The sequence below is a fragment of the Schistocerca piceifrons genome, chromosome 1, assembly GCF_021461385.2.
Source record: "Schistocerca piceifrons isolate TAMUIC-IGC-003096 chromosome 1, iqSchPice1.1, whole genome shotgun sequence".
Classification (NCBI taxonomy): domain Eukaryota; kingdom Metazoa; phylum Arthropoda; class Insecta; order Orthoptera; family Acrididae; genus Schistocerca; species Schistocerca piceifrons.
In genome coordinates, this window is record NC_060138.1 from 237,863,610 (window position 1) to 237,881,768 (window position 18,159).

General features: G+C 42.4%; 1 protein-coding gene across 1 annotated transcript in view; it reads right to left on the reverse strand.

Annotated features, from left to right (window-relative positions):
- Nucleotides 1–343: 343 nt before the first annotated feature.
- The window catches only part of LOC124804472 (prolactin-releasing peptide receptor-like), a 535,930-nt gene continuing 518,114 nt past the window's right edge, over nucleotides 344–18,159 (reverse strand). The window contains exons 6-7 of the mRNA XM_047264759.1: nucleotides 10,659–10,793; nucleotides 344–5,086 (exon numbers count right to left, since the gene is read on the reverse strand). Coding sequence (XP_047120715.1) covers nucleotides 4,882–5,086; nucleotides 10,659–10,793 — 340 coding nt within the window. The 3' untranslated portion in view covers nucleotides 344–4,881. The remainder of the gene's footprint in view (nucleotides 5,087–10,658; nucleotides 10,794–18,159) is intronic.

The following is an 18,159-nucleotide window of genomic DNA, read 5'->3' on the forward strand; positions in this document are numbered from 1 at the left end:
CGCTATATATATCAAATGATTGAGGCTTCTCATTCACCTTGGTTTACCAACAAGCAATGCATGCAGTTTCTCAGACAAGCGAAACACTTATCATTAGTGTGAGCAGTGTTTGGGATATCTAAAGACTTGTCAGAAGTAGAAGAAAGGACAGCAAAATCTTGCTGTTGTGGTGGTTCCATTTTATGGATATGCTGACTCGTGCACTCCGCATTTCAAACCCTTTATTTTTGTTTCCTGGTACATTCGCAGATCAACATTTAGCACATAAACAATCATAGCAAGTAAACATATTACGCAGCCCCCACAAAAAATCAGCTGCACTTAACTACGAGTGACAAAAGAATAAAGCTGGTACACTCTTTAATGAGGACACATTTTGGAAAGCTTCGTAAAGTACACACTTAGAAAAATGTATGTAAATACAACAACTTCTGACACAACATTTAACACTTACATATAATTCGCATATAATAATATCTTGTTCGCATTGATTTGCGCCTGTGGAGTAAAGCTTTATACCAGTATTATTCCTCTGATGCTGATAAATATGCACTTTCTGAGAATAATTTTTAAGAAGTTAACATAAAATCGTGTTGTAAATGTTGCTCCATGTTTACATGTTAGATATACACATATTACCAACTATTATTCTGTTGCGAATGTTAAAAACGTTCGATGCATGAAAGTCTCACCTTATTTAAATAAGCTGTATTTTCGCACTGAATAAAGTAACTCGTCTTTAATTTTAAACAAACTTCGTAAATTTCCACACTGTAGCATGGATACTGAAGCACATTAGTTACAGCAATAGTTTCCAATGGCATGATGATGTATGTACTGCTTATGAAGAAAGCGGAGGAGAACTGAGAGGAATGCGTTATGCATTCGTGGTAACGTACACAACATTCATTTTTTTTCCTCTTGATCCTAGGAGTATGTTTCCGATCGAAAGAAGTTCAGTGACATAACATTCACTTATTAAAATTTAGAATTCACTTTTTCAACTTTTTGAGCCATTACTTTGCACTCCTTGCCGTACACAGCATAATTTTTTACACTTCCGCAGTTGCAGTATTCCACACAGCGTAAAATTTTCCTTCCACATTAACGCAGCCCGAACAGTAGATACCTTTCAGGAATGCATAATGACCAAGAAAAATAAGATTTCAACGAGTCTCTAGATGTTCTTTATTGATGTACATGTTGTGAAAGTTTTGATGGAAGTAAGAGCATGGGAGGTACTGAGGACGTTGGCGTTGTGCAGCAACCGTGTTAAGAAGTTATCCACCACTTGCGCCGTTGGTTTATCCTCTTCCTATCTTTTAGACGCAATTGTTTTGGGTGCCTTACCTTTGTGTCGGTTGAGGTGAATATGAGAAGGAGATGAGGCCTGATTGTGGCAAAGAGACTGCTAGTCCCTAATAGCACCATGGTAGTCTGGGGCGGGAAGCGCTAATGTTTACGTATAAAGGAAACCAGAAAGTTCTCAAGGTGCCATGATCTGAGGTATGCGAATGTGCGAGTGATGTCTCACGGCTTATGCTTATTGGAATCCTCTTGACTGGAGACACAGCAACAACAGTTAGCATAGCACCCGTTGCATTCCTTAACAGCCGCCGAAACTGCACACGTGTAGCTGCCCACGATAAGTTCACCTCACTGCTCAGATTTGCGATGAGCATCCTGTCTGCTTCCTATCGTGGCTAGCATTAGCATTTCGAAAGGGATATCCGCTTCACCCACCGCGACCTGTGAGGCGTAATGGTTGGTAACTCACCACAATGTTACACTCGCAGAGTTTTATTCGCATCATGAGAGCTCTAATTTTTCAAGTTCATAAAAAAATGGCCGACTGTTATTTAATCGCCGCCTAGTATCTACATTATTATATTTAACAACTCCACAGCAGCTTATCTGGGCACTGCACTTCCTGTGACGAAGTCACACGAAAATATTATTCCCTGGTATTTCTGTTGTAGTTCTTGGAAAAAAATTCGTGTTTGTAGTTCCTCTGATGCTGTGATGGCACCTCATTTCTCGTGTCAAAATAGTCACTCTAAAGTTACTAATGAGTCTTGCTTACTTTGAGCAGCCCAATCCCATTGGTGGTTACTTTGAATTTACTTATAAATTTTGACGGACGCGGCTGTAAGTTTCTGTCTCCCCATCATGTCACATCAGTCACGAAACAACAAAATATTTATTATAACGTGAAACAATGAGAGAAGCTGAGTGATCTGGACTGCTTTCAACCCATGGAAAGGTGGGTGCACAAAAATCAAGAGGTGTGTTCAGAAGTAGTATCGGCAGCCAGATCCCATTACTATTAAGAAAAGTAAAAGGAAAAGGTGTAGTTGGTTAGATACGTCGTACATATATACCTCTCAGAGTGAACGTAACACAAGACTAAGCTCAGGGAGTCACACTGGCTCATCGTTAAGTCTACTCGTTTTGAATATATCTGTTCAAACTGTAAGAAGAAGTTGCTTGTCATTGATGATTCATACAAACTGTCATGTGATAACGGCGTTTAATTTCGGTATGATCGACACGAGTACGATTTTGTACAGTTTTCAGTTCCGCCTTTACGATAGTATGCACCTTCCGTGTGAAATCCACTTGAGCTCTCTTCACTATGTTATACCGAGTTGAAAAGGTCAGGAAGACAAACATTTTAACTGCTTGTCAATTAAGAGAAGTATTTAGATATCTCAATGGGAAATGAGATAACGAAATTAAATTTTTACTTCAAGGTTGGGATATTTAAACGTACACATGCTCTCAGCTTTAAGACAAAGAAATGAATGAAATCTGTTAAGCTTAGCATTAAGGTGTGCTACCGTTAGGAAATGTGCGTGAATAAATACTGGAAAATAGTCCGTTTATAATTTGTCAACATACTACAGATTTTCCACAGATGTTCCAGCAACGCTAGTCCGAATCAATACTGAGAAGCGAAATTACTGTAAACTTTGTGCAAGAGGAGTTTCGGAATACTAACAAACGGTCACAAAACACGAAGGCTGAAATTTTCATACATGTTGGGATGTGTCACTACCGGAGATACAGGGATAAATATTTTAATTACTTAGTTCGTGACCATGGGAAACAGTAATAAAAGCAAGAACTTTTTTTCCAGTGAAACAGGAAACGTTCGAAGAAAAACAAGCTGGCATGTGCGGTTTGTGCCCGAAAGCTTGTGCTGTTGGTCGATAGCATACAGCCGAAAACATGAGTGACATGTGAAATGAAGAGTCTCACTACTTCGCGACAGAGACATGCGATTCACAACGAAGTATGTATGCGGAAAGCGAGGCCCACATACTTCTACCAACCTTGTTCTGAAAATTCCGAATTTCACTTTGAAACTTGACAAATACTCTCCTTATAGCTGTGATATGACATCCACTTCCTATGTCCGCACATGAAATGGCTTGCTTTGTAAAGTAATGATAACAGTGACACACTGAACACATCAATTCAGGGCCCTAACTGGTGGTATTCTGTAGAGCGAGTTTGAGAGCTTGATGAATATTCAGTGCTTCGTAGAACAAAAATCAGAATAGGTACGTGTGGAACTATCTCTATAAACGTCGCTGTCTTCATACTGACAGCGGCATTAACAGAAAGTAGACGAAATGCTTGGTAAGTAATTATTGTTCCCCGAGGGATAGGTGATTTTCACGTTCCTGCAAGTCATCTTGTCACGGTCCTTAAGAAACACGAAACACTGTGTTAGAAGGTCTCAGGCTGCAAAAAATATAAAAAATTATCCAAGAGCAACGTATAGCTCTTCTAGACAGGGTGTGCTCACTTCGATCAATATAAACTGGGTGGATACGCCGCTTAAGTGAAACATGCAGTGATTACTTTCTGCGTCAAAGGAACACGCATTTTACTTCCAGCCTGGTTTTCGCCCTGACACATCGGGTGTGTCACGTACGAGCGAACCACGGTTAATATCGGAAATGGTGGGCATCGATTTTCACCTAGAACAGTAAGTTCAAAATAAATTTGTTCTATTACTCGAGTATTCTCTGTCAATTACAGATAGCAGGAAGCTAAAATGCGTCAAAACAGTCGATGCCTTCTCAAATCTCTGTTCCAACCGAAGCATCTAGAACGGATAACCTGGAAGACAGTGAACTGCAAAATGAGATGGTAAATACAATAGCTACTTTAAGAGATGTTCTCTGGGAAATCAGTCAATGATTGTGGCTGTAAGGAACTATAAACCATTCAAAGTATGTGCCAACTCCACCGTACTTACTGCATATTCAAAGACCTCAAAGTCACTGATGAGGGAATTTCTCTAATTTATCTTATGTTTTGAATATAAGGCTTATTTTGTCTCGTTCATATACTGCATTTTGCCACATTCGACGTTCAATAGTTTGACTCAAAATATTTGGAACATTATATGTATTCTGTGTTGGCAATCCACATCACTTTATTAACTTTAATCTTCAGCAGATTGATTCGAAATAACTATAACAGTAGTGAACTGTGCGTTTGGGTCTTTCTTTACGCATTTGACGACTATTTTCATGTGCACCTTGTAGCTGCTGCAACAAAATTTATTCATTTGTCCACACGAACCGTATTTTTCGAACCTCCAGTAATAGAACGATGGCTGCCGGAGCGTAACCTGTAACAATGGAATAAGTACTCTGTGAATGTTTCCAGCTTGGTAAGCAGACGCAGCCAGGGTTCCCGTTGCACTTGAACCGTGGGCAGAACACAGAGGGCGTGGTTGGTCGGCAGTGGGTCCTCTCCAAAGAGCCGCGCACACGGCCTTCCTGCCAGGAAGCTGAGCGCGGTTCCTCAGACTCGGACCCTGCGACTGCTGGTGGAGGTGGGGGAGCCCACGGCGGCCTGCCCTCAGGACTTGCCCTCTCGCTCCTCCTCCACCTCCTCCTCCGGCTCCTCCCCCTCCTCCTCATCATCCTCCGGAGACTCCAGACCGGCTTCCGGCGGCTGCTGCTGCTGCTGCTGCACCACCGCCCCCAAGGCTGACTGGCTGCGGTTCCGTAGCCGCCGGCGCTCACCAAAGCGGAAGTACAGCCGCAGCCTCTCCTTCTCCAGCCTGTAACAAGGGACCGTCACAAGAGCTGCGTCCTCCGGAACAGAACCAAGTCAACGGAACAATCCCAAAGTACCGAGGTGTACTGATACCCATTGAAGTTGCTACTCCACGAGTGACATCATTACAGGGCAAGTGCGACAGGGAAGTCGCATTCTGAGGGTTCTTAACAGACGGACAGACAGACAAATAGGCAAGAAATGAAATTATATATATTATATATATATTCTACTGCGATGTAATTACAAAGCAACAATTTTCGGATTTTTTCTTTATTTATATTGTCACATCTTGTTTCTAGCCTTATTTCATGATTCTAGGTCAAAGAAAAGTGCCATATAGGTTTGATGAGTGAATTTGCGAGTATCAGAATATGTTACATGAAAGGCAATATTTTTAAAATTCACTGTCTTCGAAGCTTCGATTTTCTAGTTGGCCACGGGACCGTAGACCTCAGTGCTGGGCCGGCCGGGGTGGCCGTGCGGTTCTAGGCGCCACAGTCAGGAACCGCGCGAGCGCTACGGTCGCAGGTTCGAATCCTGCCACGGGCATGGATGTGTGTGATGTCCTTAGGTTAATTAGGTAGTAGTTCTGAGTTCTAGGGGACTCATGACCTCAGAAGTTAAGTCCCATAGAGCTCAGAGCCATTTGAGCCTCAGTGCTGGGTGGTTATAATTAAAGCGCAGGTACTTTCAAGTGTCCAGTGGTGGATGTAATTATCGTATGACGGAGGTACTTTGCAGATATGCTAAAGTATTAATGCGAAACTGATTTACATTGAAAAAAATAGTTGAATTTTTAGGCACCAGGTGTAAATCTGGCGCTCTACAGCGTCTCGTCGACGTCAACGGTGCTCATATTAAACAAATAGCGAGAGCAGTGGTTAACAGTAAAGTCAGCATCATGGCTTTCTGCCTTGTTTGACTTTTCCTGACCACGTCCCATTCCTAATGTACAACGTATAGAAATATTTCTATATGCCTTTCTTGCCTTCGTAGTGCCAGATTTTCATCTTGTGACTAAAACTAGAACTAATTTTTTCCAGTATAAATTGGTTCTGCATTAATGCATTAGAATGTCTACCATGTTTCGCTGCCGTATGATAATTACATACCACAACGGACCTCTGTGATTAGCTGCACTTCAGTTATTTGACATACATTCCAATTTGATATTTCTACCCGTTCCTGAGGAAAACGGGTCTTAACAACAAAGCGACCCTATAAGGCTGAAAATGTGAAAATGCCTACCTAGGAACGTGTCCTGATTTTTGTGAAGATTTGTTTCCATTATGAGCCATAATATCAAAGCTTGGGCCTGAAACTGTCTTAAGCCAAGATGATCGTCATTTAAAAGATCCACAGTTTTCTCTCTGTGCTCTCATGTGCTGTACTGATCAGCAACTAGGATTCATTGACTGTCAGACTGATTGTACAATAGTTCTCTTACCTCACATCTCGCTCTCACTATCTTCGGGTTGTAGGGATGGTATTTTCTGAAAGTGTGATTATTTGTCTCCAGCAGCAAAGATACACAAGGTGAATAGCAGTTCCTTTGCAGCTTCTCGCAAGGATCGCCCTACATACACCAACCAGAAAAAGAGGATCTGAGGAGGACGGAGGAAGCAGAGGCACTGCACACGAATTCACTGAGGCTGTCACGAAATTTAAAGAGGACTGCATGATCCGTCCAGGGAATAGAGACCACTGTACTGGCTAGTCAATGAATTATCGGGAGGAACTTCCAATAATAGCACCACTCAAACGTTAATTCTGGCAATGTCATCGTTGGTATATATAAAATATTGGTGTTGTTTTTGTTTAGGAAGAGTCTACAGGAACGCGATAGCTACTCTGGAACGTCGACGCCTAAAGAAGGACAGGCCCATGAAAAAAATCAGGAGAAGCGCCGAATTTACAGTATTAAATGAGGTAAAAATAGAATGGCAGCGAGATGCGAACGATGCATAACAAAGAAAGAAGTCAAGCTTTGCGAGAAAGGGTAGCTGTAGTAGGTCAAGGTGTTATATTATTACATGGTTATAAATGAGAAAAAATGTAACACAAGGATTTCAGCAACTAACATGGTATACATGAGACGGGAATTTAATGCAAATAAATAATGTGTGATGCTGCCATATGACATAAGAAACTAAATTAAAAACTGTTAATATGTAGCATAATAATGGATGATGTTTGCGGTAGTACAAGTGCAGATAAATATTAAATTGAAAAATAAAGGTATAAATATACTATGTGATCAAAACTATCCGAACACCTGGCTGAAAATGATCCATCGGTAATGCTGGAATTCAATATGGTGTTGGCCCACCCTTAGCCTTGATGACAGCTTCCGCTCTCGCAGGCATTACGTTCAATCATGTGTTGGAATGTTTCTTGGGGAACGGCAGCCCATTCTTCACAGAGACAGAGTGCTGCACTGAGGAGAAGTATCGATCTCGGTCGGTGACGCCTGGCACGAGTCGGCGTTCCAAACCATCCTAGAGGTGTTGTGCAGGATTCAGGTCAGTGCTCAGTGCAAGCCTATCCATTACAGGGATGTTATTGTCATGTAATCACTCCGCCACAGGCCGTGGATTATGAACAGTTGCTCGATCGTGTTGAAAGATGCTATCGCCATCCCGGAATTGCTCTTCAGTCGTGGGAAGCAAGAAGGTGCTTAAAACATCAATGTAGGCCTGTGCTGTGATAGTGCCACGCAAGACAACAAGAGGTACAAGCCCCCTCCATGAAACACACGACCACATCATAACACCATCGCCTCCGAATTTTACTGTTGGCACTACATGCGCTGGCAGCTGACGATCACGGGCATTTGCCATACCCACACACTGCCATGGGATCCCCACTTTGCGTATCGTGATCCGCCACTCCACACAATGATTTTCCGCTGTTCAATTGCCCAATGTTTACGCTCCTTACTCCAAGCGAAGCGTCGTTTGGCATTTACCGGCGTGATGTGTGGTTCTGAGCAGCCGCTCGACCATGAAATCCTAACTTTCTGACCTCCGCCTAACTGTCAGAGTACTTGCAGTGGATCCTGATGCAGTTTGGAATTCCTGAGTGATTATCTGGACAGATGTGTGTCTATTACACATTCTGTGGTTTGGTTCGACCACAAGTTTGCAAAGGGTTCTTGAGGTCAAAAATTGAATTCTGTTCTACAAGTCGAAAAAGTTCATAAAGACCGACTTGACCAAAATGAAACACTGCGGCTCGGCGCGCCTTGCTCGTGGCTCCTCCGTGGTCACCGAAATTGTCGCAATTCTCATGATGTGCCAGATTCCATGGTTGTATGGAATACCACTGCCGCGCGGGATTAGCCGAGCAGTCTGAGGCGCTGTAGTCATGGACTGTGCGGTTGGTCCCGGGGGAGGTTCGAATCCTTCCTCGGGCAGGGGGATTGTGTGTTTGTCCTTAGGATAATTTAGGTCAAGTAGTGTGTAAGCTTAGGGTCTGATGACGTTAGCAGTTAAGTCCCATTCGATTTCACACACATTTGAACATTTGGAATACCACTCGTGATAAACATCAAATTTTGTCCTCATTATTTCTTGGGGAGCGAAGGTGCGACAGCGATTGCGATCCATAACTGTACGCCATGAATTCTACTTGCTTGCCGATATGTTTCAGTTCGTGTTCATTTAGCAAGGCACATACCACTCCTTTCACAGTCTTGTCAGAGGACGAAAAGAAAGTGTTGAATGGCATTTACTACTCTTCACATGTGAAAGTACCGTATCTATAATTGGCTGCTGCCTTGTGTGTCAGCTTGATAGGGGTTCGTTCCTCTTGGTCTAACAGCGAAATTGTCTATGCCAGCTAGCTGATTCACGAACGTGTAATTTGTCAGATTTCGTCGGGCTTCATAACTACAGCCGAAGGTTTCTGTTCCTGCCCGACCAGCCTTCTCTTTACGCGTTTCGAACATGTGGAAGTGGTGCGGACGACATTTGTGCACAGAGAGCATGAAACTGTCGTCTGCTTGGCTTCTATTCCACTAGATGAAGTGCAGATATTCCCTTAGCTCTTGGGCGCCATCTTCTTTGCCTTTTCCGATGTCGTAGGAATCGCCAGAACAGCTGTATTTTCATCATCAAAATTCTAGAGCAGTACGTGCGTGGATTCCAGATCGCAGTCCATGGCGTTGTCCGCGTTATTTGCCAAAACCGTCGACATGGGGGTTCTCTATGTAGCTTAGTTGGTTTTTGGTGTTGGAGTAATAACCAACCTGATTTTAAACTTGTGCAACTTTTATATAAATATCGCACTTCTTCCCATCTAAGTCCTCTACCTTGGAAATGTATTTTTGACTGCGAAATATTATTGGACACATACAACCGTCAGTAACTTATCTACGTATGATTGTACGTTTTTGATCATACATTTTTATGTTCGAGGATATTCTAGATAAATTACAGGCACGAACAGGTCTTTTTCGTGACCATGAGGAACATTGCTTCTGAGTAAGTACACGGTGGTTGTAGGTACACTTTCGCTGCTTCAGCCAGTGTAGACGGAAACCCGTTTACTGTACTGGTACCCACCTTTATAGGAATGATGCACAGAGTGTGCGCTGTAGGATTTGCATTGTAAGTAGATTTAGTGTCATGAGCTGCCGTTAGGCACCGGTAGTGATATCGAGATGTAAGGTTGAACCACAGGCATCGGACTGCATTTCAGTTGCAGAAATCAACATGGGTCTGGACATGGTAAACAGTGCTTTATTTGTAGAGCTGTTTTATCGAAACAACAGCAATGGTATTACTGCTCTTTGCGAGAAAAGACGCATTAAAGGGATACGGAGAAAGGTTTCTCTTTCCGCACTGGGGTTGAAGAACACGATTTGAAATTTCGAATTAAAAGCTGATTTAGGAATTTCTCCTAGGAGAAGCCAAGGAACGATTGTGTTACAAATTAGTGAAGAAGTTACCGTTGCCATGACTGAGAATGCTGGACCTAAGATGCCATCTGAATGCAGTGAACGAGCTGTGTAACAACAGCCGAACACACCGTAGTCCATCATTCGAAAAGTATTACGAATAGTTGTGAAATGGTCAAACTTTCACGGTGCCGTGGATGCAGATGGTCGTCATGCTGAGTAAGCAAGGTATACAATTAACAAGTGTTACCCTCTCGTGCGGAAATTAAATGTTTCCTCCAATCGTTTCTTCATTATTTCTCTTCCACATGTCGCTACAATGTTTCCAAAAAGTTTCATTACTCTACGATCACTCGTTTCTCACGGAGGCCCTCTCAAGCAGCGAAAGTTTAATTATAACCTCCCGGTATATTACCTACAGTATGAAAATGAACCTGGCAACTGTGCTTGTAAGACGGATTCTATGAATACTGCATTAACGCAGCGTCTCGCTGAGAATGAATATTCCATGCAATATTAAATATCAACTTCTCGCGCTTCCGTCCTGAAGCGATATATTAAATGGCTTTGTTTCGTAGCAGTGAGCTCAGAGCTGCGATAAAAAGAAAAGGTGAACTACGGCCACTGCGTCAACCTGCTTTATTACACACACAGAAGTAGAGAATTTACTTACGGACTGAGAGTCCACGAGGCGTACAGTGCTGGAGTGCTGCATGTGTGCAGGAAGGCGAACCACACGAACACCGTGTAGGTCACGTCGAGGTGCGCATCGTTCTCGTACGTCTCTGGGAGCACTTGTCGCACGACCCTGCGGCAAGAAACAAACACGTCGTCAGTGGCTGGTTCAATGGTAGCAGCTAAGCGGTAACACATCTGACATTTAGATATTAGGAGGGACTGAGTAAATTTGAAGTCATGACAGAAAAACTCATAAGCTATAAATTAGTTCACAGACGATAAACATATTTATCTGAGTTCCAAAGTGACATCCAATTTTAGTTCTGTACGAAGTTTCAGTATCTGCGTAATCTCACACACTTTGTTTTGGTCAGTGTAGCAGCTACACCATAATTTAATGAGCATCGTTGTACGTATCCACGTGCACCTCATTATTATACGTTACAAATTGAAATGATACAGCGAAGTGAGGCTGTCCACGAAAGTCAGTGTAGCTGTTTGAAATGTACAGTAAATATTCGTGCCAAAAATATTTTTATTTCTTAGATGAATCCATCTGTGTAAATTGATGTTTCATTAATATTACCAGCACATTTTTTTACACATGAAAAATAAAGGCAGTAGCAATTTCATCTTTCTTGCCACATAAATATCACCTGATGCACCCCAACTCCAATTAGTACGCGAAATGTGTTTGGTTCAGCGAGTAGGTCTTCGATGTTCTATATGGTAATTTTTGGTATGTAGCATGATTAGGAGGTCACCCTCTATGAAAAATGAAACACGGAGAGATATTGAAGCTTCGAGCCATACAATGTAATGCAGCTCAGTCTCTCTACTGGAAAGAATACCGCTCAGTAATGGAAAGTGAATGCGAGTCTTTATCACACCGATAATCCGCTTATGCGTAAATTACACTTCATTCTGGGAGACACACTTTGGGAAAACGTTATTTTGAAGCCTGGTTCAGACTTCTGAAAGGCAGGAATCTGACAACCAAATCGCCCTTCAAACGGTTGCGTCGATTCCATTGCTTTTACAAGTATCCTTAGATAGTATATATTTCGAACAGATAAGCTCATAATAACATATGTGAAGCATTCGATGGCAAAAGGAAAGTGCGTAAGGTAATTAAAACTATATAGTTAGCTGATGACAGGTCGTAGGTAAAGGTAAAGCTGTCATGAACCGGAAGGTTACCTGACACACCACAGTGCTTCACTAGGTAGGGTTACGTTGCAGGTAGCGCGCCTTTGGCTTCCTCTGATCACTGAACTGACTTATGTAGCCTTCCGTAGTAGGACCTGTTGCTTCACGTGGATATTGAAAAGCGCTGCAACTGGGCCTCGCTGAAGGTAACTGGCAGTAAGTACAGGATGTTAGGGGCATACACGCAGCTATTTTTGTTTCTGACTGAAGACAGTGTACTGAACAACATTTCATCAGTATTTACTTCGTTTTCAGACTATTAGTTATAGCTATGAGGAGTAGTACGTTTTCAGGTTGGCTAGTTCCTCGAAGTACATGTGGCAAGAGGAAGCCTTTGATGCTTGTTCTCCCCTGGGCAGATGCTGAAGTGTGGATACGTGGATAAAAACGGTTAGTCTATACTGGCAGGCGTAGACCACTTATTGATGCAGCTACGCCCGCCCAGAAAACAAAGTGTTTGCGAGAAGACTGTTGGACACAAGAAGAAAACAATTAACATACTGAAATGGTATGTATTGGGGTACCAATGATAACAATATCTGCACGTGTAGCCCTAACGCTCTGTACATAACTCTCTTCTGCAATTAAGCCGACTGACGAATAATAGTGAAACAACTAGAAGATATGATCGGTTGTCAATGTAACTTCTTACATGTATACACAATGGGGGGATGTACATTGCGCAAAAGAATAAAAGGTTCATTGCTTCGGAACCCCGCCATCCCTCCCCCCCCCTCCCCCAGTTGTTGCGGTGTATAAACTTGAAATTTGGCTCAAATGTGCCTACATCCTTCCTCTGTAACGAAAGCCGCAAAAGCTTGGTGCCCTGCAACATCACCCTTGGGCTAAGAGACGGTTCAAAGAAGCAAGATGTTGCGAGTAAAAGACCAAAGCTCAGAAGTTCATGTGAAGTGTAAGGCGGGTGAATGATGTCACACTGGCACTGAATTTCCCCACAGTACTGCCTAACGCCAACCTGGACGTGTAAGACGATGAGAAGGTCACTACAGAGCCCTTTACCCACATAAGACTCCTGCTCCTGACATCTTTGCGACAGAGGTCGAAATCGCAATGCGCAACATTGAAGAGACGCTATTTCCCTATGGTTAGCCGAGGAAATCATTTCAGAATCACTTCCTCTCAGAATCGACACTAAACATCTTTTAGGGAGTGGTGTAAAGGGCCTAAATGATACAAGCTCTTCCCTTGTGGCTTCCGTTTATCCCCTGATATCTTAAGATAGATCTTGAGCAAACTGATTTCAAATGTGTGTGAATTCCGAAGGGACCGAATTGTGGAGTCATCGGTCCGTAGACTTACACACTACGTAAAGTAACTTATGTTAAGAGCAAAACACACACACACACACACACACACACACACACACACACACACACACACACACACATGCCCGAGCGAGGACTCTAACCTCCGGCTGGAGGGGCCGCGCAATCCGTGCATAGCGCCCTAAATCGCGCGGCCACTCCGCGCGGCAAAACTGATTACACCTCCCTGCAGCACCGACCTCCGCACATATCGTTGCCCAAGTTCCGTCACGTGGAGGGGGTCTCTTATTATTACTAGTATTATTATTTCTGTTTTCTTTCTCTCTTCTGGGGCAGTTTTGGTGAATGACGTCGCGTTTTGTTGGCGACGAATCGCTATTCGTTTCTTTTGTCCGATGTCCATCATCAGAGGGTATGGCGGCGACCTGTGGAGAGGTCCCATTAGTCTTGCAATGTTTTTAAGAGGCAGAACGCTGTTCCTTTTGGCCTCATGGTATGGTTTTAGGGAACTCTGACGGAACAACAGCGAGTTATAGATATACTGCGTCTGCAGGTGTTACCTCTCATGCGACAGTATTATCTCTCATGTCATTTTTTGAACAGGCTAATGCTCATGCACACATGGCACGTCTGCTTATTAAGTGCCAAGGACTAGTTAAGAAACCTTGCGGACCATCTTGCCGCAGGAAAGGGTACAATGACGTTATGACACACTTTCCAACCGAGTCAGTATAAGCATATAGGCCAGACGATGCAATGTCATATTGATAAGTGAGTCATTTTTTGAACAGGCTAATGCTCATGCACACATGGCACGTCTGCTTATGAAGTGTCAATAACTATTTAAGAACCGTTGGGACCATCTTGCCCCAGGAAGGGTACAATGACCTGATGACACACTTTCCAACCAATCAATATAACAATATATAGGCCAGTCGATGCAACGTCATATTGATAAGTGAGCTTATGCAGGGTGCAACTTCATACTGATACGTGGGCTTATACTGCCAACTTCTTTGCAAATTGGACTCTATTTTGTAATTGGGGTAAAAACGGCACAAATCTCTCGGTCAGCGTAATTTCATTTCGTATTCTCCTCCTAATAATTCCGATCCCAAAGAAAGCAGGTGCTGACAGATGTGAAAATTACCGAAAAATCAGTATAATAAGTCACGGATGCAAAATACTACAGACGAATGGAAAAACTGGTAGAAGCTGACCTCGGGGAAGATCAGTTTGGATTCCGTAGAAATGTTGGAACACGTGAGGCAATACTGACCCTACGACTTATCTTAGAAGAAAGATTAAGAAAAGGCAAACCTACGTTTCTAGCATTTGTAGACTTAGAGAAAGCTTTTGACAATGTTGACTGGAATACTCTCTTTCAAATTCTGAAGGTGGCAGGGGTAAAATACAGGGAGCGAAAGGCTATTTACAATTTGTACAGAAACCAGATGGCAGTTATAAGAGTCGAGGAGCACGAAAGGGAAGCAGTGGTTGGGAAGGGAGTGAGACAGGGTTGTAGCCTATCCCCGATGTTATTCAATCTGTATATTGAGCAAGCAGTGAAGGAAACAAAAGAAAAATTCGGAGTAGGTATTAAAATCTATGGAGAAGAAATAAAAACTTTGAGGTTCGCCGATGACATTGTAATTCTGTCAGAGACAGCAAAGGACTTGGAAGAGCAGTTGAACGGAATGGACAGTGTCATGAAAGGAGGGTATAAGATGAACATCAACAAAAGCAAAACGAGGATAATGGAATGTAGTCGAATTAAGTCGGGTGATGCTGAGGGAATTAGATTAGGAAATGAGACACATAAAGTAGTAAAGGAGTTTTGCTATTTGGGGAGCAAAATAACTGATGATGATCGAAGTAGAGAGGATATCAAATGTAGACTAGCAAAGGCAAGGAAAGCGTTTCTGAAGAAGAGAAATTTGTTAACATCGAGTATTGATTTAGGTGTCAGGAAGTCGTTTCTGAAAGTATTTGTATGGAGCATAGCCATGTATGGAAGCGAAACATGGACGATAACTAGTTTGGACAAGAAGAGAATAGAATCTTTCGAAATATGGTGCTGCAGAAGAATGCTGAAGATTAGATGGGTAGATCATATAGCTAATGAGGAGGTATTGAATAGGATTGGGGAGAAGAGAAGTTTGTGGCACAACTTAACTAGAAGAAGGGATCGGTTGGTAGGACATGTTCTGAGGCATCAAGGGATCACCAATTTAGTATTGGAGGGCAGCGTGGAGGGTAAAAATCGTAGAGGGAGACCAAGAGATGAAACAGATTCAGAAGGATGTAGGTTGCAGGAGGTACTGGGAGATGAAGAAGCTTGCACAGGATAGAGTAGCATGGAGAGCTGCATCAAACCAGTCTCAGGACTGGAGACCACAACAACAACATTCTCCTCCTCTTCTTGATACTTCTCTTTTTTAGCAGGCAGTAAATTAGTAGACTCTTCTTCCTCTTAAACATACTCCTGTTTAAGAGAGAGCTACACATGACGCGTTGTGTTTATTTATGAAACGTCATCAGAGACGGTTATCGACAATAGCATTTCTTCAGATAAGCAATTGTGTGGAATCCACTTGGTGATTTGTACCGAAACAGTCCCTTATTCTGAGAGTAATTTGTTGTATATACAATACCTAAAATGGAGCTTTGTATTCATGTACATTTCTTGCACTTGGATCCTTAACAATGATGAAGAAGATCAAAACCGGTTGTGGTACAATGAAACAAAGTTGTTTTATGTGTGCAGGCTAAGATATTTTTCCACATGGACTTTTAAAAAGCACCACATATTCTCTGTCTACAGAATAGCCACTAATAATTCTTTGTAAAAAGCATTTAGAAGCCGATAGAATGAAATTAGCGATACACTTAACATCAAAATATGGGAAAATCGATAGGCAAAGTTAGGTAGCTCTGCTATCTTCGAAGCACAAAATACATGCTGTGGACGGAACAAAGTTAACATTCTCTTGAGATGCAGAGCAGCATACTCAAAGAACAAAGAGAGTCTTCCTAGCAAAAAATAAGTCTACCAGTATCAAAAACAGTCTTTAATTTTAGAATGAAATGTCTGAGGCTATGTCAGGAGCACGGTTTGTAAGAAGTGAATCATAGACTATGAAAAAACACTTTCGAATACTGCAGTACGTGTAACACAGAAAGACTAAAATAGCAATTAATATATGGTAGTTGCGTTGGAAGATATCCAACCAAGCAAACATATACTTTTTAGGTTATTGAGGGAAAAAAGGTGTGGAATAGAATACGTACACTAATCATTTTGAAATGAAATTGCTGCGTAATAGTCACGTTATCGATAGTTTCCATCATAAAGGGAAGCTTAAAATTTAATTTTCGTGAGACGTCAGACTGCAACAAACACTCTGATACAACTTTAAAAAAACTAAATGAGCTGGTACAGTAGTTGAGGCACTGAACTGTTATACTGGAATAAACTAGTCCAATTAGTTGTCCGGTCAGCATGATTTGGATTTACTCAGTTTCCGTAGACCATTTCAATTTATCGGCGGGATAGATAGTTTTACAAGGCTATAGCCGTTACTCCAACTGAGAACTCCGTTGACATCACAGCTCGCGATGTGTCAATTTATCCCTTCAGCATCAGCAGCAAGAGAATTTCCTTTCATTGTTGGATATAGGAGACTTGCAGTCTTCAGCACATTTAAAAACCTTGTTTCCTTACGTACCACTCGTATCTCATTATATTGTCGTGTAAGCATCATATTACCGAAAGGACACATACGAACCATCTAAGTGCATCCCATTTACTTTTCCTGACGTCTCGTTGTCATCTTGCATTACGCCGTCGTCTAGCTCATTGTTGTGGCTTCACATGCTTCTCACCCAAGTTATTCATGTACTGATATACTGTAACTACGAGCAAAAATCTCTCTAACATTTGGAAGACGGCACTAGTCACATCCGTCTACAAGAAGGATAGCAAAAGCGATTGAGAGAACTACAATTGAATGTCTTTAACATACATATGCTGTACAATCTTATAACATATTCTGAGTTCAGACTTAATAAGTTACCTCGAACAGGATGTCATCCACGCCAGTCAACGCAGATTCCTAAAACATCGGTCATATGAAGCCCGACTCACTCTTTGCTCACAAGATATCCTGAAAGACATGGATCAAGTTAGATGCAGTACTTCTCGACTTCTGAAAAGCATCTGACTCGGTGCCACACCAGTGCACATTGCCAGAAGTGCGTTGATGTGGGACGACAAACAAAATTTGTAATTGGATAGTTTGATGAACCCAACGTGTTACCTTGGACGAGTCATCTATGGATTTAGAAGTAACTTCACAGCCCCATGAACGTGTTATGGAACCCTTTCTCTTAATGATATGTATTAATGACCTGGTAGATAATGTTAACAGGACGTTTAGCATTTTTACGGATGCTGCCTCTATCTGCACTGAGAACAGAAAGCGTCATCTTTTCGAAAAGCGCTAATTGTCTGCCATTGGGACGTGGGAGTTTGAAATTTGGCTCAATGCTGCCTACCTTTCTTCGCAATGATGCGAAACCGACGCGCCCTGCAACGTCACCCATCGGATCAGCCACGCTTCTGACAGGGAGATCTAAGAACAAGGAAAAAAAAAGGCCATATCTCAAAAGTTCGAGTGATGTTACGGTCGCAGGTTCGAATCCTGCCTCGGGCATGGATGTGTGTGATGTCCTTAGGTTAGTTAGGTTTAAGTTCTAGGGGACTGATGACCACAGATGTTAAATCCCATAGTGCTCAGAGCCATTTGCACCATTTTTTGTAAATTGCGCTAATGACGTGACATTGGTACCAAATTTCACCATTCACCATAAATTTGGTCAACACAACCGTGGACGTGTCACGCGGTGGGAATGTCGTCATACGCCCTCTTCCCCACATTTCACCCCCTCTTCTGACGAATATGCGATGACGCGGCACCTGCGGTGAAATCACGTGGTTTT